General features: G+C 42.7%; 1 protein-coding gene across 2 annotated transcripts in view; it reads right to left on the bottom strand.

The window, feature by feature from the left end:
* The window catches only part of LOC142143429 (cytochrome P450 2B19-like), a 51,789-nt gene that overhangs the window by 8,679 nt on the left and 22,672 nt on the right, over positions 1 to 20,438 (bottom strand). For both annotated transcript variants that reach the window (XM_075201269.1, XM_075201270.1), the window contains exons 6-8: positions 6,994 to 7,170; positions 4,646 to 4,787; positions 2,848 to 3,032 (exon numbers count right to left, since the gene is read on the bottom strand). In XM_075201269.1, coding sequence (XP_075057370.1) covers positions 2,848 to 3,032; positions 4,646 to 4,787; positions 6,994 to 7,170 — 504 coding nt within the window. The remainder of the gene's footprint in view (positions 1 to 2,847; positions 3,033 to 4,645; positions 4,788 to 6,993; positions 7,171 to 20,438) is intronic.

The following is a 20,438-nucleotide window of genomic DNA, read 5'->3' as shown; positions in this document are numbered from 1 at the left end:
ACAGCGCGGTGTCTGGTGTCAGTGTTGTGTGTGTGATGACAAGGGGGCTGGTGTCAGTGTTGTGTATGTGTGATGGCAAAGGACTTTTAATTGAATGTGGGGCTGAGTTTGGGAAAGAGGGCTATTTATTAAATGTGAATATTAATTATTTAATGCCTGGATGGCTGTGGGAAATAATTATATTTATTAAACGTAAATGCTATTAATTTGTTGCTGGTGCTGTTTGGAGGGAGAGAAATAGGTAAATTTATTAAATGTGAACACTAGCATTTTAATGTTGGGGCTGGAGAGAGACCTAATTTTAAAATGTGGGTGCTATTTATTTAATGCCGAGAATGGTTGGAGTTTTCTAAATGTCATGTACCCATTTTTTTTCTCTAAATAGGGCCCCCAGCATTCCAGGATCCAGACAAGCGGCAACTGAGCAAGAGACACCAGCAGCCACAGGTAGGGAAAGCAACAAGAACAGGTAGGAGAGAGCAGGACAGTCTGCCAACTGTATATTTCTACATTTAATAGTGTTTAAAGCATATAGGTCAGTGTAGGACCTGCATATAATGAGGTACCCTTGACGTGGGATGCAGGCTTAAGTCTTTTGATCAAAGTATGAACTAATACCTCGTTTTCATTTTGCAGACATACACAGATATGCAGTTTAAAGGATATGCGCTGACAACTTTCTTTCTGTTTTGTATACATATATGGGCATTTATATTGTCACGCAGCTGGTACCACATACAATATGGGATATACCGAGCGCGGGCTTGTTGCCAAGCAGCTGGTACCATATATAATGTGGGGTATACAGAGCGCAGGCTTATTTTTCTCTGGTTTTGTTTCAAAATATTGCCTTTTTGTCATAGCAGCTGTCCATCAAGCCTATTTAAGGCACATTTGGGTGTGGTTCACAAGCCAGCTTTTGCTAGATGTAAACCCCTATACCTGGGAGGTGAGTGCATCTGATTTTAACTGCATTTTAATAGTGTTTAAAGCATATAGGTCAGTGTAGGACCTGCATATAATGAGGTACCCTTGACGTGGGATGCAGGCTTAAGTCTTTTGATCAAAGTATGAACTAATACCTCGTTTTCATTTTGCAGACACACACAGATATGCAGTTTAAAGGATAAGCGCTGACAACTTTCTTTCTGTTTTGTATACATATATGGGCATTTATATTGCCACGCAGCTGGTACCACATACAATATGGGATATATCGAGCGCGGGCTTGTTGCCAAGCAGCTGGTACCATATATAATGTGGGATATACCGAGCGCGGGCTTATTTTTCTCTGGTTTTGTTTCTACATTAGCAGTTGTTCTGCACCATGTTATTAAATAAACACGAATATGTATATATATTGTTACTGGCTTACTACTGCTAAATTTAGTTGCTCATTTGTCCTACTTTTTTACCCAGAGAAAAACAAAAAGCAAGGGGAGAAAAAGCATCATAAAGGGGCACAGCAATAAAGGGAAGACTCAAAGGGGAGGAAATGTATCATAAATGGAGCAGCAATAAAGGGGAGACAAAAAGGGTGAGAGAAACAGCATGATGGGCACAGTGTGATGCCACTGTGTGTGTGTATTGTGTGTGTGTGTGTGAGGGGCCAAACCAATATCTTGCCTAGGGCCCCATGAGGTGTAAATCCGGCTCTGATAGATATATATATATCATGCATTTGCAAATATGTGTAGCAGAATTATTTCAGTAAAGTGCTAGCCACACCCCCACATTAGGTTGGCCACACCCACTTGGTAAATGTCACTCCCACTTTGATGGGGGGCGCCGGTGCCCTGTCTCGCCCAGGGCACTGAAATGTCTAGTTACAGCACTGAAAGAGAGTGGAGGAGAAGCTGTTACTAGTCCCTTTACATGCTGTGTTTGGCTCATAAATGAGCCTGTATCTTTGCCAGTGCATTTATTTTCCCATAAACTCTTTATTTTTACAATATTAACAGTATTGCATGTGTGTGTTTATTTTAACATGTTTGTAGCAGTATTATATTATTATTAATTTTTATTTATGCGGCTCCACTAGGTGTCCGTATCGCCATACAGGGACAAACAAAATTACAATATGAGGTGAGACAGCACAGTACAGTAAACAATAAGTACAGCAACTCAGTGAGCTCAAAGCACAGCAAGGGGCGGGGAGGAGGGGAGCGGGGAAGGTCCGCATACGACAGAGCCCAAAAGGGAGGGCACGGATGACAGGGAAACCCCCAGAGGGGAGAGGAGGGAGCAAGAGGGGACGGGGGAAGAGGGTCCTCAAGCAGGAGGGCTAGGTAGCTGGAGAGCTAAAAGTGGTGAAGACAGGAGGAGAGATGACCCTGCTCGAAGGAGCGTACAATCTAAGGGGTGGGGTAGACAGACAGAGAGACACAGGGGAGAGAGGGAGAGAAGGAGGAACGGAGGATAAGGATAAGGGAAGGGGTAGAGGCAGAAGAAAAGGTAGGAAGTTAAGTGGGAGATTGGAAGGCTTTAAGAAAAAGGTGGGTTTTTAAAGCCTGTTTGAAACTGGACAGTTTAGGTAAAGTTCTGATGGAGGAAGGGAGCTTGTTCCAGTGGAGGGGGGACAGCGCGGGCGAAGTCTTGGATCCGCGCATGGCCGGAGGTGATCAGGGGGGAAGAGAGGCAACGATCATTGGCAGATCGGAGGGGGCGGGATGGAGCATGAATAGAGAGGAGGGTGGAGATGTAGGGTGCAGTGGAGTTGGCGAGGGCCTTGTATGTAAGAGTGAGTAGCTTGAAGAGGATTCTCCTTAAGAATCTTGCTGTGGACATCCTTAACTGAACCCAGCTGCATTCCTATGATATGCTGTGTATGATAAATTTGACACTCACCTTTGGAATAAAATAGCCTTTGAAGGTAACATCTTGAGACGTTGCATGTGGGACATTACCCGGAGCTATATCACCAAACCGCTGAATTTCATTAATGACAGCCTCTGTGTACGGCATTTGTTTCCTATGCTCTATTTGAGGTTGAGCTGATCCAATCACTTTTTCAATTTCATTTTGCACTTTTTCTGTCCAAAAAGTCGTATTATATAAATTATAATTCATGTCACATGTTTATAGACTACAAACACACTCAAGGATACTTATTTCTACTAAAAGCTACAGCAAAAATTACTGATTCAGTTACAGATGTGTTTAAGGTTTTCCTTCAAGAATATCTATTCAGCACATACCAAAATTAACTTGCCATAAGTCACCAGTGCTTTTTATGAAGTAATATACATTGGTCTCTTAGTACAGACACATAATATAGGATAGATGCTTTATATGTCTTAATATACCAGTAACAGAATGCTTGTCAATTACATTATAAACACTTATTTTCAGTGGTGCCCTTTGCTGTTCTATAACTTTTAGACTATACTCATTCAGGAGTATGTTGCTCTTTCACAAATAATCTATGACATGGAAAAAACAGACGTTTAACTACGAGAGTTGTCAAGAATGTTGTCACTAGTAGAATGTTACTGGTTCCATTTATTGATCCTCAAATATTTTTTATGTTCTTTACACCTTATATCATTATAAACCACTTTATGAAGTCATAAGATGTCTTACTTCATTATAAGTTTTAGTGGAAACTATAGAACATTTCACCAAAGCACCTGAAAGGTATAATTCTACCGGATAACAACAAAGAGGTTAAAATTATTAAATAGGCTGTGAGTTTTTTAGCAGTATACAGTCATTACTTTTTCCTTAAATATTTGAACAGAGGTCAAATTTAATGCAAAAAGTGTATACAGCGCTGGGAGGAACTCCACCTAGATGTGTGTTGGTTGATAAAATATCAGCCAATACATAAACCACATAAAATCAAAGTGAAATAAACTTGCACAATTTAATGATGTAAATAAATGATGATGATGATGAAATAAACTTGCACAATTTAATGATGTAGGACAAAATGTGAAATAATTAATCCAATGTGGACATCAAAATCACATATATACTAAAATACAAATGTCCAATGGTAAGACATAGCACAATAAAAGTAAGTGATGGAGGGTACTGCCTCATCCTATATTATAGGTGTATGGATATGGATGCCAATCCAAAAAAGATCCTGTATAAAAACAAATGGCCAATGGTCAATGGTCAATATGATGACGCCAATGAAGAAAATGGAGAAATGTTCGTGGGACTGGACGATGATAAAGGGGTTTAGCGTGATTGGAACGCACTTACTCAGGTCCCCGTTAAGTCCAGCAATGGTATACTAAGTCCCGACTAGGTCTCCTCCGTGCTGATGCTGATTGCGTGTCAGCGTGTAAATTCCAGTGATGAAAAAAGACAGGTGCGCACCTGTAAGAGCTCCGGGAGAAACAATTCTATCACATACGTGTTCCTGATGAGTCCGTAGATAGAATGTGATAGAATTGTTTCTCCCGGAGCTCTTAAAAATACTCAAATAATTTATTCCTTTGTCAGAAATTGCTATGCATGTATTATAAGTAGTAAAGCATCCCCTATTTTGAAATATAGATATGGGAAGTCACCATATAATACCACACTCACCCAATGGCCTTATGCTTTTGTATTGGCACAGAACTCTCAGGTGACTTCTCATATCCTTATATTTCCCAGTATGAGTGTATTATCCCATATATAAATTTCTCACTTTGGATGTCTGGGTATTTCATCATTAGCAGGAGGCTCCATCTCAGAGTGGTAGTGGTTGTCTCCATTCCAGCAACAAATAGATCCACCATCAGTGCAATCAGGTTGTCGTTGTGGTAATACAGAGTGGATTCTGGCTTCTCCTGCATAATAAAAATAGAACATCATTATGCTCAATACTGTTTACTGTTACACATTTATCATTATAAATGACAACTGGCACATTATTGAACAATATAGTAGCACCAATTGTGATGTTTATTTTATGAGCTATGGTAGATAACTTCTTTTACATTGCTATAATACATTTTTGGAAATAACTAAAGACTTCTATGAAATATGGTTTTAAAATGTTGTCAGTTAATCAAGTGCGTAATAGTAAATCTTGAGGTACTTGGTGATTTGTAGAAAACACTTTTAATTTTTTTTGCTCCAGCTCTAAATAAAGAATTTATGGATAACAAACTGCCTGCGAAGAGATGCATGAAAAGGGAGAGCAGAGGGGATGTATTATGTCAGGCGTCCCACTAGAAATTCTTTATACTAGACCCCAAGTAAGTAACATTAGGGGCAGAGATTCACTTATAGTATTCCATCAGAGACAGAATTTTCAGTTTTGGGTGAAAATATTGTGCATTTTAGGAGACTTTACTTTATTATAATGGAATAAAAATTAAATACTCACTCAGGACTGATATACTTAGAATGTAGGGGCCAAAAATGCAAAACAGATCCATTATTATGGGAAAAATATGTGATGGGTCATTGCTTGTATGTATGAGATCAATTGTCATATATATTGTACGGAAGTAAAAATTGGTTACTTCTGATCCCTTGGCTTTTAAATGGTTACCAAGCACTTCCAGCCGGCATTCCAGTGCAAGCTCGTCTATGGTTGCATAGGTATATAGAATGGTTTATGTGGGCAGTACTTGCTGTCTGGCACTGGGATCTGGGTCACTATTAAAGCTGAGCTCCCACTCTATACCAAGATAAACTTTAGAACAGGACGTGAGAGAGGTCTTCATCTATGGCAAGCTGTCTTTCCTGTAGAAAGTGATATTCAGATGCCCCCAGGACTGAAAATCAAAGTAGTAAAAAATGATCTTAGGTACCAGGTAGCGATGAGATATAGAGACTGGGAGTATAGTACACCTAGGTAGCATACAGAAAGGAAACTAGTAAAAATGCATATAGTCGAGGACAGGCCAAATGGTCGATGTGGGCAGAAAGAAGGGATGTCTATAAACAAGCCATTGCTGAAGACTGGCAGCAGACAGAGAACATTCAGAAATAGGCAAAAGGTCAGGCAACAGGTAATCAATATGTTTTGTCAGCGACAGCAGTCTTCACGAGGTGTAGGCACAACACTGTAGCATGCAGGAAGGTGAGGCCCTCCCTGCTATTTAAAGTAATGCCACAAAATTAGGTGGTTCCCTGGAACGAGCCACCCCCCTCTCTGTTGTGTAAGAGGCAATCATATTGAAAAAATGTAATGATAAAAACAGCACGGAAAGAAAGAGGAAGAGAGCGAGTCATTGCGACTAGCGCAGCTTCTCCATATTTTCTCATACCCCAACACTAGTTCCAATTTGGAACAAACCTACATTTTCACCTGGTTTTGACACACATCTTCCTCTTTGTAGATAAAAAGGGTATTTTTTTTGTTACAGATTACACCACTCTGTGGTTTCCCTTCATTCATAGACACCCTAAACAGGTTCCACTGTGAGCTATTTCAGTACCTACAAATAATACACCTGTATAGCAGTTTCTTCAACGAACATGTATTACCACAGTGTTCCAACTTGAAAATTCTTTGCTGGTACCATTCTTCCACTAGAAGACTCTTTCCCTCTACATAGATTCTCTTGCTTTCCCGAGGGGAGAACTCAAAATATTACCAAAAGATGGAAAGGGAAGGGGAGAGGGTGGAGATATTGGGCGATAGTGGTTGAAGATAAGAGCTAACATTGCCTCACATTAAATTAGAGAATATGCCACTACATTTTTATTTTTAAAATTTAATTAACATCTGGTCCCCAAGGCTGGAGTGCCACAGAGCATCTCCCTCACTTAATCTTGGACTTTACCTAATTTCAGAAGCATTACCATGTATCAGAGGTTAAAGTTAGATTATATTAATATGCCAGTACTACAGTTTTGTAAAATAAACAAAATTCAAACACCAAAGAGACTTGGATTACTATTGTAGGGGCGGAACTACTATATATAACATTTAGTAAACACACAGTAAAATGATATATGTGGAAATGGAGGTAATAATACATTTACATACATTTCTTCTTATGTCAAATAAATGCTAAAATGATAAGATGTAAATTATACCTCTTGCTGCTTAGCCAGGAATGCATCAATCAGATTCTTCTGGTTATTCACATCCAGTTCTTGCTTCTGTTTTGTAAATGTTGCTCTTATAAAACTGTGCAAATGTTTAATGTTTTTGAAGATTATTTTGTGAACGCCTGGCAGCCAGCCCATCACAGATGGAAAAGTATTGTATATCTTTAAAAGAAAAATGCAATTTTCAACAAATTTAAAAGTATTGTCATGAACACGCTCCCAGCTGCCGTGACTTTGAGGTGTTTGCTGTATGAGGTCACACACAATTTCAGTCCGCAGTCTCTCTACCTATCACACAGGTTATAGACCTATAGAATCGCCCCCAAACACAGCGCTCACACCCCCAGACACTTCAGGTTTTGCCACCACCTATTGAGTACGGGCAATAGGACCCCAATATACTGTCCCACACTGGCACACAGGCTTCTAGTTCCACAAACTAGCAAGACTCACACCAGCACACACAGGGTTACCTCTTCACACCTCCAGACTGTTACACAAATGTAAATGCAACCACACAGCTTGTTAATCAAATGTATCAACAAATCACACACTGGCATTCCAAGGGTTAACTTGGTCGAGCAATCTGCCTCTTCTAAACAGGCTAATGGATTTGTTAGAGTATCAAGGAGGAAACATATTAAATTCTAGATTTAAAATACAAAAATACAGGGCGTACAAATAAAAAAAAATAATGAATAACATAATAAGCAAAAACAGTTTAAAATAAAAAGGGTTACATTCAGAATAGCACTTACATGAGTTGCATAATCTGGCTAGGAAGATGGTCAGCTTATCAATGTTACTTGATTTCCCCAAAAAGTCTGACAACCTGCCCCTTCAAAACACAGGTTTTTAAGCAAACTCAAATGGGATGGTCTTCACAGGGGCAGTGTTTAATGCTAATAGGGAGGCAGGGATATCCCCTGGGTGTCACTGTAGTTAGCTCACAAATATTACCATAGTTTTGACCTGTGGGAAATTCTTCACAGATATATCCCAGCAACATAACTCCTCCTTCAATAAACCGGTCATAATCTCCCGTACATTTAAATACCAAACATGATGGAATTATAACAATGTGGCATACCTTTTCCAAAGATATGTGATTTTAGCTGTTCCCGGATACCACCCGTACGAACACCCTGGTGTGATTTCTGCTCCTCTGTATGGAGTGACACCCAGATTTCCCAAAATATGAACTATGACAACATTTTCCTTTGAAGGTGAGAAATGTGATTTTGCTAAGTTGACGCCATCTTGTTGCCTTATAGCCATTTTGTTCTGTCATAGCTTAAAGACAGATTAGATGCACCTGTTTTGTAGGAATAATTCATTATTTGCAAAACTATGCTTATAACCTTGGATATAGCAGACAGGAGATAAGCCAACCCCCCTGGGGAGTTTTCCTGTGTGATAATAAGAGAATATAGTAACATCTGTGTAAAGGGAGCATGAGTGGTTAAAACCTTTTGGGGCGTAGTTTTCTGTGATACAAGATTTTTGCTATATAGATAGGGACTTGTAACTAATAAAGCAGAGTTTATTGTACACTCAAACCATGCAGTGTATTTAATTCTCTCAAGCTGATGAGCTCATAATTGATAGACACTTACAGGTGAACAATCTGATTTAATTTCGACAGCGTTGGAGGTCCCACCGAGATTGCTGACCTGAGCCAAGGACAGACAGAACTGGAGGTCGCCCTGCACACAGAACTCGGACTATAACCCGGGTGAGTAGACTTTTCTACTCATCAGGCTCCTCTGTTTAGAGCTTCCTCATGTCCATCTAAGGTATCAGGCACGCAGATCTGTAAGTCTCAGAATTATATAGTTACTAACAATTTGTTTATTGTAATTGTATTGGTAATTAGATTTCTGAAAGATGAGCGAATTTTGAGTGCATGTGTGATGCACCATCCCCAGAACATTGTCAAGAAGTTTAGAAAGAGTTTTCAGACCTTCGTCTCAGATGCTGTCAGGCTATTCTGCACGGACACAAAGTATAAAGAGTTCAAAAGGGACATCCAGTGTAAGGAGTCCAAAAGGGGCATCCAGTGCACAGAGCCCACAGAAGCAGACATCCAGTATAAAGAGTCCAAAAGAGGCATCCAGTGTATGGAAACCAAAAGGGGCATCTAGTGTACAGAGCCCACAGAACCGGACATTTACTGTTAGGAGTCCACAGAACGGGACGTGCACTATTGGGACAACCCACAGAAACTAAACCAGAGTTCCTATTGGGACTCAAAAGTACTGTCAATATAGGGGAATATAGACAGTAAGCAGATAGATGACAGCAACCCCCCAGCATAGAAATGATGCACAGATTTCTAGGATGTGTTGGGAGTAGAAGGTCTGCAAATAATTTGTCAAGAAAGCGGGGATAGCCAAAGAAGGAATTGATATGTGTTAATGGAGAAACAAGCGAGTTGCAAGTGGTAATGTGAAAAGAACAAAAGGGGTATTGAGCCTAAACCCCAAGAAATAGTTTGAGGTGGCAATGGAAAGTTAAGAGACCTGGAAAGTTGCAAAATATGTGGATAGGCTAAATGTATCACAAGCCAAATGATATAATTACTAAAATAATGAATCAAGTAGGTTGTGTACTAAAAATGTATGTTTGATACTGCGCAGTTGAAAAAGTGAAATGTGCCCCTCCCTTATTCTGTGTAAAAGATTTCAGTGTGTTGAGATAAGAAGGACTGTATTTTTTTATCTGGCAATGTATGTAACATTGATAAAAAGGTTCTTCAAGAATACTTCAAGAAAAAATGTCTGGAGTGCCGCGTAATAATATGTTGAAGCTAATTTGTATTTAGTCTAATGCTGGGATTTGTAGTTCCACAGCAGTAGGCTGGAAGATATCAGTTAATTATTCTCTCTCTGTATGCGAGTTTTATCTCAGTTTTACTGCGTGTGAGGGAGATACGTGTTCGTCTGTCTTGACCCTTTTACAAGAGACATGTCTCAAGGTTGAAAAGTTGTACATTTGTAAATAATGTGAAGAGATGCAAAATAAGTTTTAAAATCTTTGGTCCGTCACTACACGATTCAGTGGACGGACAAGACTGTAAATAAGGTACATTACCACTATTATTACTAGCGTCAGAACAAAGCTGGCTGGGATCCAACAAGCCATTTCTGTATTTGAACAAAATAATTTTGTTTCTGAGGTTGAGAAAAATAGTTTTCTCTTTAATGAAGTTGAGAATTGTGGGAGTGAGCTTTTACATGCAGATATATTACAAGCTGTTTTTAATCTTTGTAAAAATGGTGCTGATGAATGTTCTCAGAAATCAGGAGGGTTTGTTACGCCCATAAAGAAATGTTACGAGATAAAATGTCGTCTGTGAGTGAGAATTGTGAATATATTTGTACTTTCAACATGGAAATCACAGAATCTGGAAATATGTGTGAATATTTGGTCATGGGAGATTTTGTTGAGAAAATGTAGAGTAATTTACAGACACAATGTGAGGTGTCTAACGGGTGTACTCTGATTTATGAGAGGAGCAGTGTTGCTTTCAAATGGCTGAATGCCTGGAACCAAGATTACAGATTGAATATTTGTAAACCCGGAAAACATATTAGTGTCATTCAAGGGGGCTGTACTAGGTGATGATGAGAAAGGAGTAGCTTTGAACACCCAGGTCTCGCACTTTGACATTCCCTGTTTGTGAGATTAGGGACTGCCCCTTTGAGGAAATCATGGCATGGAACGCATAGCGTCACAGTTAAGCTTTTAGCAGCTGTTCACTGCACAAAAATATGTTTACTGGTTACCTGATAATAGTGTACTGATACTGACAAGCATGGTAGTTACTGTAATTCCTAGTGAATAAATGTTAATCTCTATGCAAAAGTTTATTTTCTTCACAGAATGTCTCCAGCTGCAAAGACCCTTTAGGCAATCCAGATTGCATTGATCCAACTTCCAATGAATGGAAGTTTGCAATATGGTTTTGGTCTACAGTCACAACAAACATGAGTATAAAGTAATGAAGGATTTAAAGAGCGTAGACTCTGCTGAGTAATGATTACCTTGTTTTGGAAAGAGATATTAGAGTTTATGGGCTATTCACATAGCAAATGCATGTACTAGGTGGTTTTTCTGTATGTGGTAGAAGGTCAGAAGAATGTTTTTAAAGAGAAAAGGAGAAATGGACTAACAGTTGAATATGAAATAGTGTTTGGGTTTATTTTTTTTATTTATTTTTTTAACAAAATTTTATATCACATGGCTTGAAAGAAAGTAATGCAATGTAATGTCAAATTGTGGTAGATAACAAAAGGTTTTTATTTTTTATCCTCATAATAAGTTTGAGTCAATCAGTGTTGTAAAGACATTCACTGCCCTTATTTACTGTGCTATAATCATCATATACTGTAAATACCTCTTTTTATCATGGGTATGTTAATGCATTGATGGGAATTCAATGTTTGTACATAAATAAAAAAAAGCCTTAAGACTTTAATAGCTATTATCTGTTCTCCTGCAATAGCACTTCTGGATGATAGCAAGCCATTTATACCTTCCTCTGAGCAGAGCCAAATGTTTAACCAATTTTAAGCTGAAGTAACTTAAGCGCCGGCACTGACTTTGCCAGATTATGACAAGCCTTTCACATTATTTTGTTATAAAGTAAATGCACACGCACAAGGAGTACTGACACAGATACATGGTCGCAAGCTAAGGTCACTTGCATACTATTTTGCACAATTAGACCCCGTCATACGGGTAGTGGCTGCAGCGGCCATGGTGTTTGGAAAAAGTACGGATATTGTGCTAGGGCACCCAGTAACCCTAATGGTGCCACATGCGGTAACATAAATTTTAAATCAAGCACAAACAAAACACTTCTCAGCAGCCAGACTATGTAGCACTGCTAACTCCCTGTAACGTTACACTTAAGTGATGCACAATGTTGAATCCTGCTGCCTTATTGTAGCAAGTTTCAAAAGATAGGAGAAGTACCTGTATGTATCAGGGTTCCCCTAGGGATTTGGGGGAATCCCATTCCAGCTTGAACAAGAAGAAAAAAATGCAAACACAAAATTTTTCTGAATATAATTGTGTAGAACTAATGAGACAAGGATCTTTGGTTTTATATGACATTAAAGATACACCGCTACCAAATGCAGACATCTCACGCTACCACATAAATGGTGTTTCTTATTGTCACAGACGTGACCTTAGTACCTGCAAGTATTGGCACTACTACACCAGGAGGCGCGGAGTCTAACACGCCGCTGGTGTTCACCAGGGACCCCCGCAAGGAAGTTTGGACTTAGCGGCAACGACGTGCAGGTCGCGGCCCTCCCAGGTAGCTACTTGCGAGATATAGAGAAAGACGTAGTCAAACAGGCAGAGTCAGGAACCAACCGGGCAGATGAGGTACCAAATCAGAAGACAGAGAATGGTCAGCAGGCCGAGGTCAAACCAGAATATCAGGATGGGACAAATGGAGAATCCGAAAGCGAGGTCAGGAAGCCGGGTCAAAACACAGGAAACCAGAAGTTACGATACAGGGACACTGAGACTAACTAAACCAGTTGCTCTGGCACCCTAATGGTGTCAGAGCAGGCTTTAAATAGGAAGTGAAGCTTCCTCATTGGTGGGCAGGGAATCGGCGGTCAGCTGTTCTGACCGCCGACAGGAACTAGAGAGACGCGTCCCGTTGCTATGGCGACGGGCGCGTCTGCGCACCTCGTCGCCGGAAGAGGCGTCCCCGTTGCTTGGCAACGGGGCGCTCTGGAGACAGACGTCCGTCCCTGCTCGAGGAGAAGGCGCAGGGACGGCGTCTGACAGTACCCCTCTCCTTACAATTGGGGGAATCACTGGGTACAGGACGATGTTTCAGGAAGTCTGCCAGTAGCCTAGGGGCATGCAAATCTTCTTTAAAGACCCAAGATCTCTCCTCTAGGCCGAAGCCTTTCCAGTGTACTAGGTATTGGAACCGGCCTCGAACTTTGCGTTCAGCAAGAATTTGGCTAATCTCATATTCATTGCCCGTAGTAGTGGAAATGGCCTGAGGGACAGTGGAGGTATGAACAAATTTGTTTAGGACCAGCGGTTTGAGGAGGGAAATATGGAAGGTGTTATGAATCTTCATCTGTGGAGGAAGTTGGAGTTGAACCGTAACTGGATTGATTACTTGAGTTACTGGGAAAGGACCAATGAAACGAGGTGCCAGTTTCATGGAAGGAACCCGTAATTTTAGATTCCTGGTGGACAGCCACACTTTGTCCCCCACTTGGAGAGCTGGCACAACTCTTCTATGCTGATCGGCAGAAGATTTATAATGCCGTCCGGATTTCAGGAGGTTCTCTTTGGTGGTAGCCCATAATTTAGCCATATCTTGAGTCATGGCATGGGCGGCGGGAACCGTGGAGGAGGTGGAAGAGAACGTGGGGAGGGTAGGATGCGTCCCATACACAGTGAAGAAGGGCGAAAACCCCGAAGAACAATGGACATGATTGTTGTGTGTGAACTCGGCCCAAGGTAGCAGAAGACTCCAATTGGATTGGTTAAGAGATGAGAAACAACGAAGGAACGCCTCCAGGTCTTGGTTTACTCGCTCCGTCTGGCCGTTCGTCTGGGGATGATATCCAGAGGAGAACTTGAGGGTAATACCTATATCTTTGCAGAAGGCTCTCCAGAAGCGAGACACGAACTGGACACCTCGGTCAGATATTATTTCCAGAGGGCACCCGTGGAGACGAAAGATTTCTTTGATGAAGACTTGTGCCAATTTGGATGCAGATGGAAGGCCTTTTAGAGGAACGAAATGAGCCATTTTAGAGAACCGGTCTACTGTGACCCAAATGGTGTCAAAGCCGCTGCTGAGTGGCAAATCAGTAATAAAATCCATCGAGATGCTGGACCATGGGCGATCAGGAATCGGAAGAGGTTGTAACAATCCAGCGGGGGATTGTCTAGGCACTTTGTTCTGGGCACAAACAGAGCATGAGGCTACAAACTCTTGGACATCCGTACGGGCCGTTGGCCACCAGTAGTGTCGTGATAACAGCGAGAGAGTCTTCTCAGTACCAGCATGACCGGCAAATCTAGAGGCATGAGCCCAACGTAACGCCTTTAAGCGTAGATGTGGTACTAGAAAGGAACAGCCCACAGGAGGAGTACGGGTGATGGCTACAATACAGGAGGGTTCAAACACTGGTGGGGGTACAGTAGTGGGTGAAGAATCGGAGACATCGAAAGAGCGGGAGAGGGCATCAGCTTTGGAATTGAGATAACCAGCACGATAAGTAAGAATGAGATTAAAGCGGGCGAAGAATGAGGACCATCTGGCTTGCCGGGGGTTGAGACACCGAGCATCCCGGAGATAGATGAGGTTCTTGTGGTCGGTGAATACCGTAACAGGATGACGTGCCCCTTCTAGAAGATGGCGCCATTCTTCGAGCGCAGACTTCACCGCCAATAACTCTTTATCCCCTATACCGTAGTTAGATTCAGAGGAAGTGAATCTCCTCGAAAAGAACCCACATGGCAGCAGTCCCCCTGAAATGGACTCTTGTGAAAGAACTGCCCCGACTCCTACTGCAGATGCGTCCACTTCTACCAGGAATGGTTTATCTTGATCCGGTTGAACAAGTACAGAGGCGGAAAAAAAGGCTTTCTTGAGTGCTTCGAAGGCGTCGATGGCCTCCGTGGGCCAAACATGAGAATTGGCAGTTTTCTTAGTCAGAGCGGTAATTGGTGCGATGATAGAAGAAAACCGTGGAATGAACTGCCGGTAATAGTTGGCGAAGCCAATGAATCTCTGGGTAGCTTTCAGACCCATAGGTCTAGGCCATTTGAGGATGGCAGATAGCTTGACTGGATCCATCTGTAGACCGGAGCCTGACACGATGTAGCCCAGGAACGGAATCTGTGGCTTCTCAAATACACATTTCTCCAGCTTACAATACAACTTATTGGCTCGTAGACGAGACAGGACCTCACTTACATGAACACGATGGCTGGTCAAGTCTGAAGAAAAGATTAAGATGTCATCCAGATAAGCTACTACGGAGATGTAGAGAAGGTCTTGGAAAATCTCATTAATAAAAGATTGGAAAACAGCGGGGGCATTGCACAACCCGAAGGGCATGACCAGGTATTCGAAGTGGCCTTCTTTAGTGCAGAATGCAGTCTTCCACTCGTCTCCTGAGCGTATACGAATGAGGTTATACGCCCCCCGTAGGTCTAGCTTAGTAAAGACCTTGGATCCTGCGATTCTATCAAAGAGCTCAGATATGAGGGGTAACGGGTATCTGTTCTTTATAGTGATGGCGTTCAATCGCCGGTAGTCAATACACGGCCGTAGGGACCCGTCTTTCTTCTTGACGAAGAAAAATCCCGCGCCCGCGGGAGAGGAAGATTTCCTGATAAAGCCACGTTGAAGATTCTCAGAAATATAGGTGGTCATGGCAGTATTCTCAGGGAGAGATAGGGGATAGATTCTGCCCTTAGGAAGAGGTTTATCAGGTAGTAATTTGATGGAGCAGTCCCAGGGCCGATGGGGGGGCAGGACCTCGGCCGCAGCTTTGCAAAACACATCCTGATAAGCAATATATGGAAGTGGCAGTTCAACGTGTGGGGATATCAAAAGACAAGGAAGAGAGGTCTGGCTGGGTCTTAGACCAGACAAACAGGACTTAAAACATTGTGGGCCCCAAGAAGTAACCATCGCACGATTCCAATCCAATTGGGGTGAATGAAGCTTGAGCCAAGGCAATCCTAGAATGACGGTGTTGACAGAACGAGGAAGAACCAGGAACTCGATGACTTCAGAATGTAGCACCCCTACCGTCAGCCGAACTGGGGCGCAGGCGTGAGAAACAGACCCGTTGGAGATCCGATTCCCATCTACCGCGGTGAGGAATAACGGCGGAGGCAATTTGATAGTAGTTAATTGGAGTTGCGATGCCAGAGTGGCAGAGATGAAATTTCCGGCAGAGCCGGAATCCACAAAGGCTAAGGTCTCAAAGGGGCCGACAGAGGTATGCAAGGAGATGGGCATGAGGCAGTCGTTACTGGCAATGGTGTAGGGAGTAATAATTCCAACTCCTAAATCGGCCTCCCTTCCACCGATTAGGAGGGGGCGTTTCCCGGTCTCTTGGTACAAGATGAGATGGTATGACCAGGATCTCCACAATACAAACATAAGTTTTGCTTGAAGCGACGTTGACGTTCCTCGGCGGACAGCCGGGAACGGCCGATTTGCATCGGTTCTTCAGGAAGGACCGGGTTTTGAAACATGGGAGCAAGGCGAGTAGAGGACCGTCTGGAAGTGGCACGTTCCAGAGTCCGCTCACGGAAACGTAGATCAATGCGATTGCATAAAGAAATCAGGGAATCCAAATCAGCGGGAAGCTCACGGGAAGTTAACTCATCCTTAACTCGGTCTGAGAGTCCTTGCCAAAAGGTTGCTACCAAGGCTTCGTTATTCCAACTGAGCTCAGAGGACAGCGTGCGGAATTGTATAGCATACTGCCCGACGGTCAGGGATCCCTGGCGGAGGTTCAGGAGGCTGGAGGCAGCCGAGGAGATACGTCCGGGCTCATCAAAAACCTTGCGGAAGGTTTCAATGAAGGTGGTGACGTTGGACAGCATAGGGTCATCTCGCTCCCAGAGGGGGGAGGCCCAAGCAAGGGCCTGTCCGGATAATAAGGACATAATAAACGCCACCTTAATGCGTTCAGAGGGAAAAGATGCAGGACTACACTCAAAGTGGATCAGACACTGATTAAGGAATCCTCTGCATCTTTTAGGCTCGCCATCAAACTTGTCCGGTGGAGAGAGTCTCAGGGCTGTAGAGGAAACCACTGCAGGAGAGGAGGAGGTGGCGGCGACTACCGCGGTAGTCACGGGAACATTTTGAGCAGAAGCCATGGAGACCTGGAGGGTCTCAAGACGAGTTGCGACTCCTTGGATACAGTGAAGTAACTGTGCCTGCTCTGCTTCTTGCTTCTCCACCCTATGAGCCAAGTGGAGTAGAAGGTCACGTGCAGAGGGTTCAATTAGATGAGTCGGTTGACATGGCCAGAGCAAACTGTCACAGACGTGACCTTAGTACCTGCAAGTATTGGCACTACTACACCAGGAGGCGCGGAGTCTAACACGCCGCTGGTGTTCACCAGGGACCCCCGCAAGGAAGTTTGGACTTAGCGGCAACGACGTGCAGGTCGCGGCCCTCCCAGGTAGCTACTTGCGAGATATAGAGAAAGACGTAGTCAAACAGGCAGAGTCAGGAACCAACCGGGCAGATGAGGTACCGAATCAGAAGACAGAGAATGGTCAGCAGGCCGAGGTCAAACCAGAATATCAGGATGGGACAAATGGAGAATCCGAAAGCGAGGTCAGGAAGCCGGGTCAAAACACAGGAAACCAGAAGTTACGATACAGGGACACTGAGACTAACTAAACCAGTTGCTCTGGCACCCTAATGGTGTCAGAGCAGGCTTTAAATAGGAAGTGAAGCTTCCTCATTGGTGGGCAGGGGATCGGCGGTCAGCTGTTCTGACCGCCGACAGGAACTAGAGAAACGCGTCCCGTTGCTATGGCGACGGGCGCGTCTGCGCACCTCGTCGCCGGAAGAGGCATCCCCGTTGCTTGGCAACGGGGCGCTCTGGAGACAGACGTCCGTCCCTGCTCGAGGAGAAGGCGCAGGGACGGCGTCTGACACTTATACAGGGTGTGCTGTAACCACACACACAGAAATAGTGATACAACAGACTCTACTGAGTTACATGTCAGCACAAGAAACTGAATTAAAGGCCCTGACACTTGCATGCATATATCCAAAGGACAAAGAGTAAACATTTACATTGATTCAAGTTATGCGTTTGGAATTGCGCATGTTTATGGCTCTATATGGAAAAGTAGGGACTTATATGTTCAGCAAGCAAACCAGTCAACATGCTGAACATATCAGGGCACTGTTCACCGCATTCCAGCTGCCCTCCAAACTCAGTGATGAAGATGAAGACAAACACAGAGACACTACCCCCGAAGCTAAGGGAAATAGACTGGTAGACCAGGCCGCACAAGAAGCCGCCATAGCCCCAGTACCCCAAGGGGAGTCTATTTACATGGTGACCCCCTGACCCCAAATTCGACCGTACCACACTCCAACTTATGCAGAGACAAGCAACAGAGAATGAGAAAAAGACTTGGGCAAAACATGGAGCACTAGAAGTGCAAGGAGAGTGGTGTAAAGGTCAGCGTTTGTGTCTGCCAAAAGTACTTTATTCCAATATGGCCAATATAGCACACAAGAAAGTGCATCTGGGGAAAGATGCTATGGTTGTACTCACTAACAGGTTATGGATAGCACCAGGGTTTGTCCAAGCAGTACAGGCGTTAGTGGCAGGATGCTTAATCTGTGCATAGAATCATCCGGGTAAGTCCGTCCTATGGAAAAGCACACCCCAGACACAGTATCCCTATAAGAGGATACCGATAGACTTTATACAACTTCCCAAATGCTCGGGCTTTGAGAATTTGCTAGTCTGTGTCGACTTCTTTAGTCACTGGCTGGAGGCATGGCTGTATAGGAAAGCAAATCCTAAAGCAGTAGCCAAGAAAATTACGAGTGAGGTAATCTGCTGATATGGGGTACCAGAGGTCATTGAAAGTGACAGAGGGACACACTTTACGGGTCAAGGATTCCAGGAACTGTTAACAGACATGGGAATCATATCTGCCCTTCACACCCCTCACAGACCCCAAAGTTCGGGATTTGTGGAGCGCCTTAATGGTATTCTGAAATTGAAAATGCAGAAAATAATGGCTGAAACAGGTCTGCCATGGATCTCAGTAAGAAACACTCCTAGAAAAGACACAGGTTTAGCACCAAATCAGATACTGTTTGGCACAGCACACAGAACAGGCTGTTACTTTCCATAGCAACTACAGCATTTACATGGTGATTTGTTAAACTATGTTGCTTTATTATAGAAACAACTAACTGAAATACATGGTCAAGTGATTTCTTCCATTCCAGGCTCTAATTTTGATGCAGGCACCCATAAACCGCAACCAGGGGACTGGGAGGTCGTGAAAAAGCACGTCAGGAAGAGTCTTGAAGCCAGATATGAGAGTCCTTTCCAGGTCTTATTGATGACTCCCATGGTAGTGGAAGTACAGGGAAATGACCTGAATACACGCATCCCACTGCAAGATCTTCAGACAAGGGGAGTCAAAGTAAAATGTATTTTACAAGTTTTTTTAAAGGTCCAAGGGAGACCAGAGAGTGGTGTTCATTGATATTAGCAGAAGGAATATTGATTGCACATTATGTTCCTTTGCTGTAGGCTGTGGATGTGTACTAGTCTAGATAGGAAAACTAGGTCTGGAAGAACCAGACTCATGACAATAGTAATGAAGTGAGCATTATACATAATAAGAAAAATTCTAATATGAAAGTTAAACCCAACCAAATAAAGAAAAGAGCAACCCATAACTGTAAGGGTTTACACCCAATACAGAAATGTATTTGTGAGTAATGTTGCGCTACACATTATTACATTTACACAAGACAATAGGTTAATATTGGACTACCTGACAGCTTAGTCTGGAGGGTACTGCCTGACCCTAAATATGTAAATTGAAGCCCAGGATTGCACCTTTTTAAACTAGTGACACAGATGATCCAGAGAAAATGTTTGATCAACACTTACAAAAAAAATTAAGACATGAAATATAATTTTTTAAAGGAGCACACTGGAGATGCTTATCTAGAAGGATAGTTTTCATGGCTGTACCTGGCTGATTGGTTCAAGGGTATAGGAGGATGGTTATCAGGTTTTATACATGTTGTACTTCAAGGACTGTTACTAATCCTTATTATAATATATATACTAATAAAATTGATGATGTGGCTTATTAACAAGTGTAGTAAAGCTAAGTTTTTCTCTTCCAGAAAAATTAAAGTTAAAACATCTTTCTTAACCGCTGTACTGTACACCCCATCTAATGAGTGTGAACCTTATGGAACTCTCAGTACTACTGCCAGTTGTGATTAGTGCAGAAACCAAGAACCTTTTCCTTGGAATCCACATGGTCGTTACTGAAGCCTATCCTTATGAAGATATACAGCACAATGGACAATCCCTTCTATTGTGAAATAAGTGACATATAGCACTTGCCGAGTGCACTGTGTATTTGCTCCCTCCCTTTCCTTTTATCCTTCGCTAAAAAAAAACCATAGTTAAAAGACAAAAAGGAAGCACAAGAGGCCCCAGAGCCTTCACTGATATATGTGAAGATCTGACATCAGGACATGCAGCGGGTGCAAGACAGTTGTCGACTCATTGACCATCTATCAGCTAGAAGAGGGATCATGGACTTGCTATTGGTGGGTGATGGGTTGTTCTATGTATCCAGTTTTAGGCATCCCTATTCATATGTTCTGTTAG

Source organism: Mixophyes fleayi, chromosome 3 (genome assembly GCF_038048845.1).
Source record: "Mixophyes fleayi isolate aMixFle1 chromosome 3, aMixFle1.hap1, whole genome shotgun sequence".
In the NCBI taxonomy this organism is placed as follows: Eukaryota; Metazoa; Chordata; class Amphibia; order Anura; family Limnodynastidae; genus Mixophyes; species Mixophyes fleayi.
The sequence above is the reverse complement of the archived record's forward strand: the minus strand, read 5'-3'. Positions and strand labels throughout refer to the sequence as shown.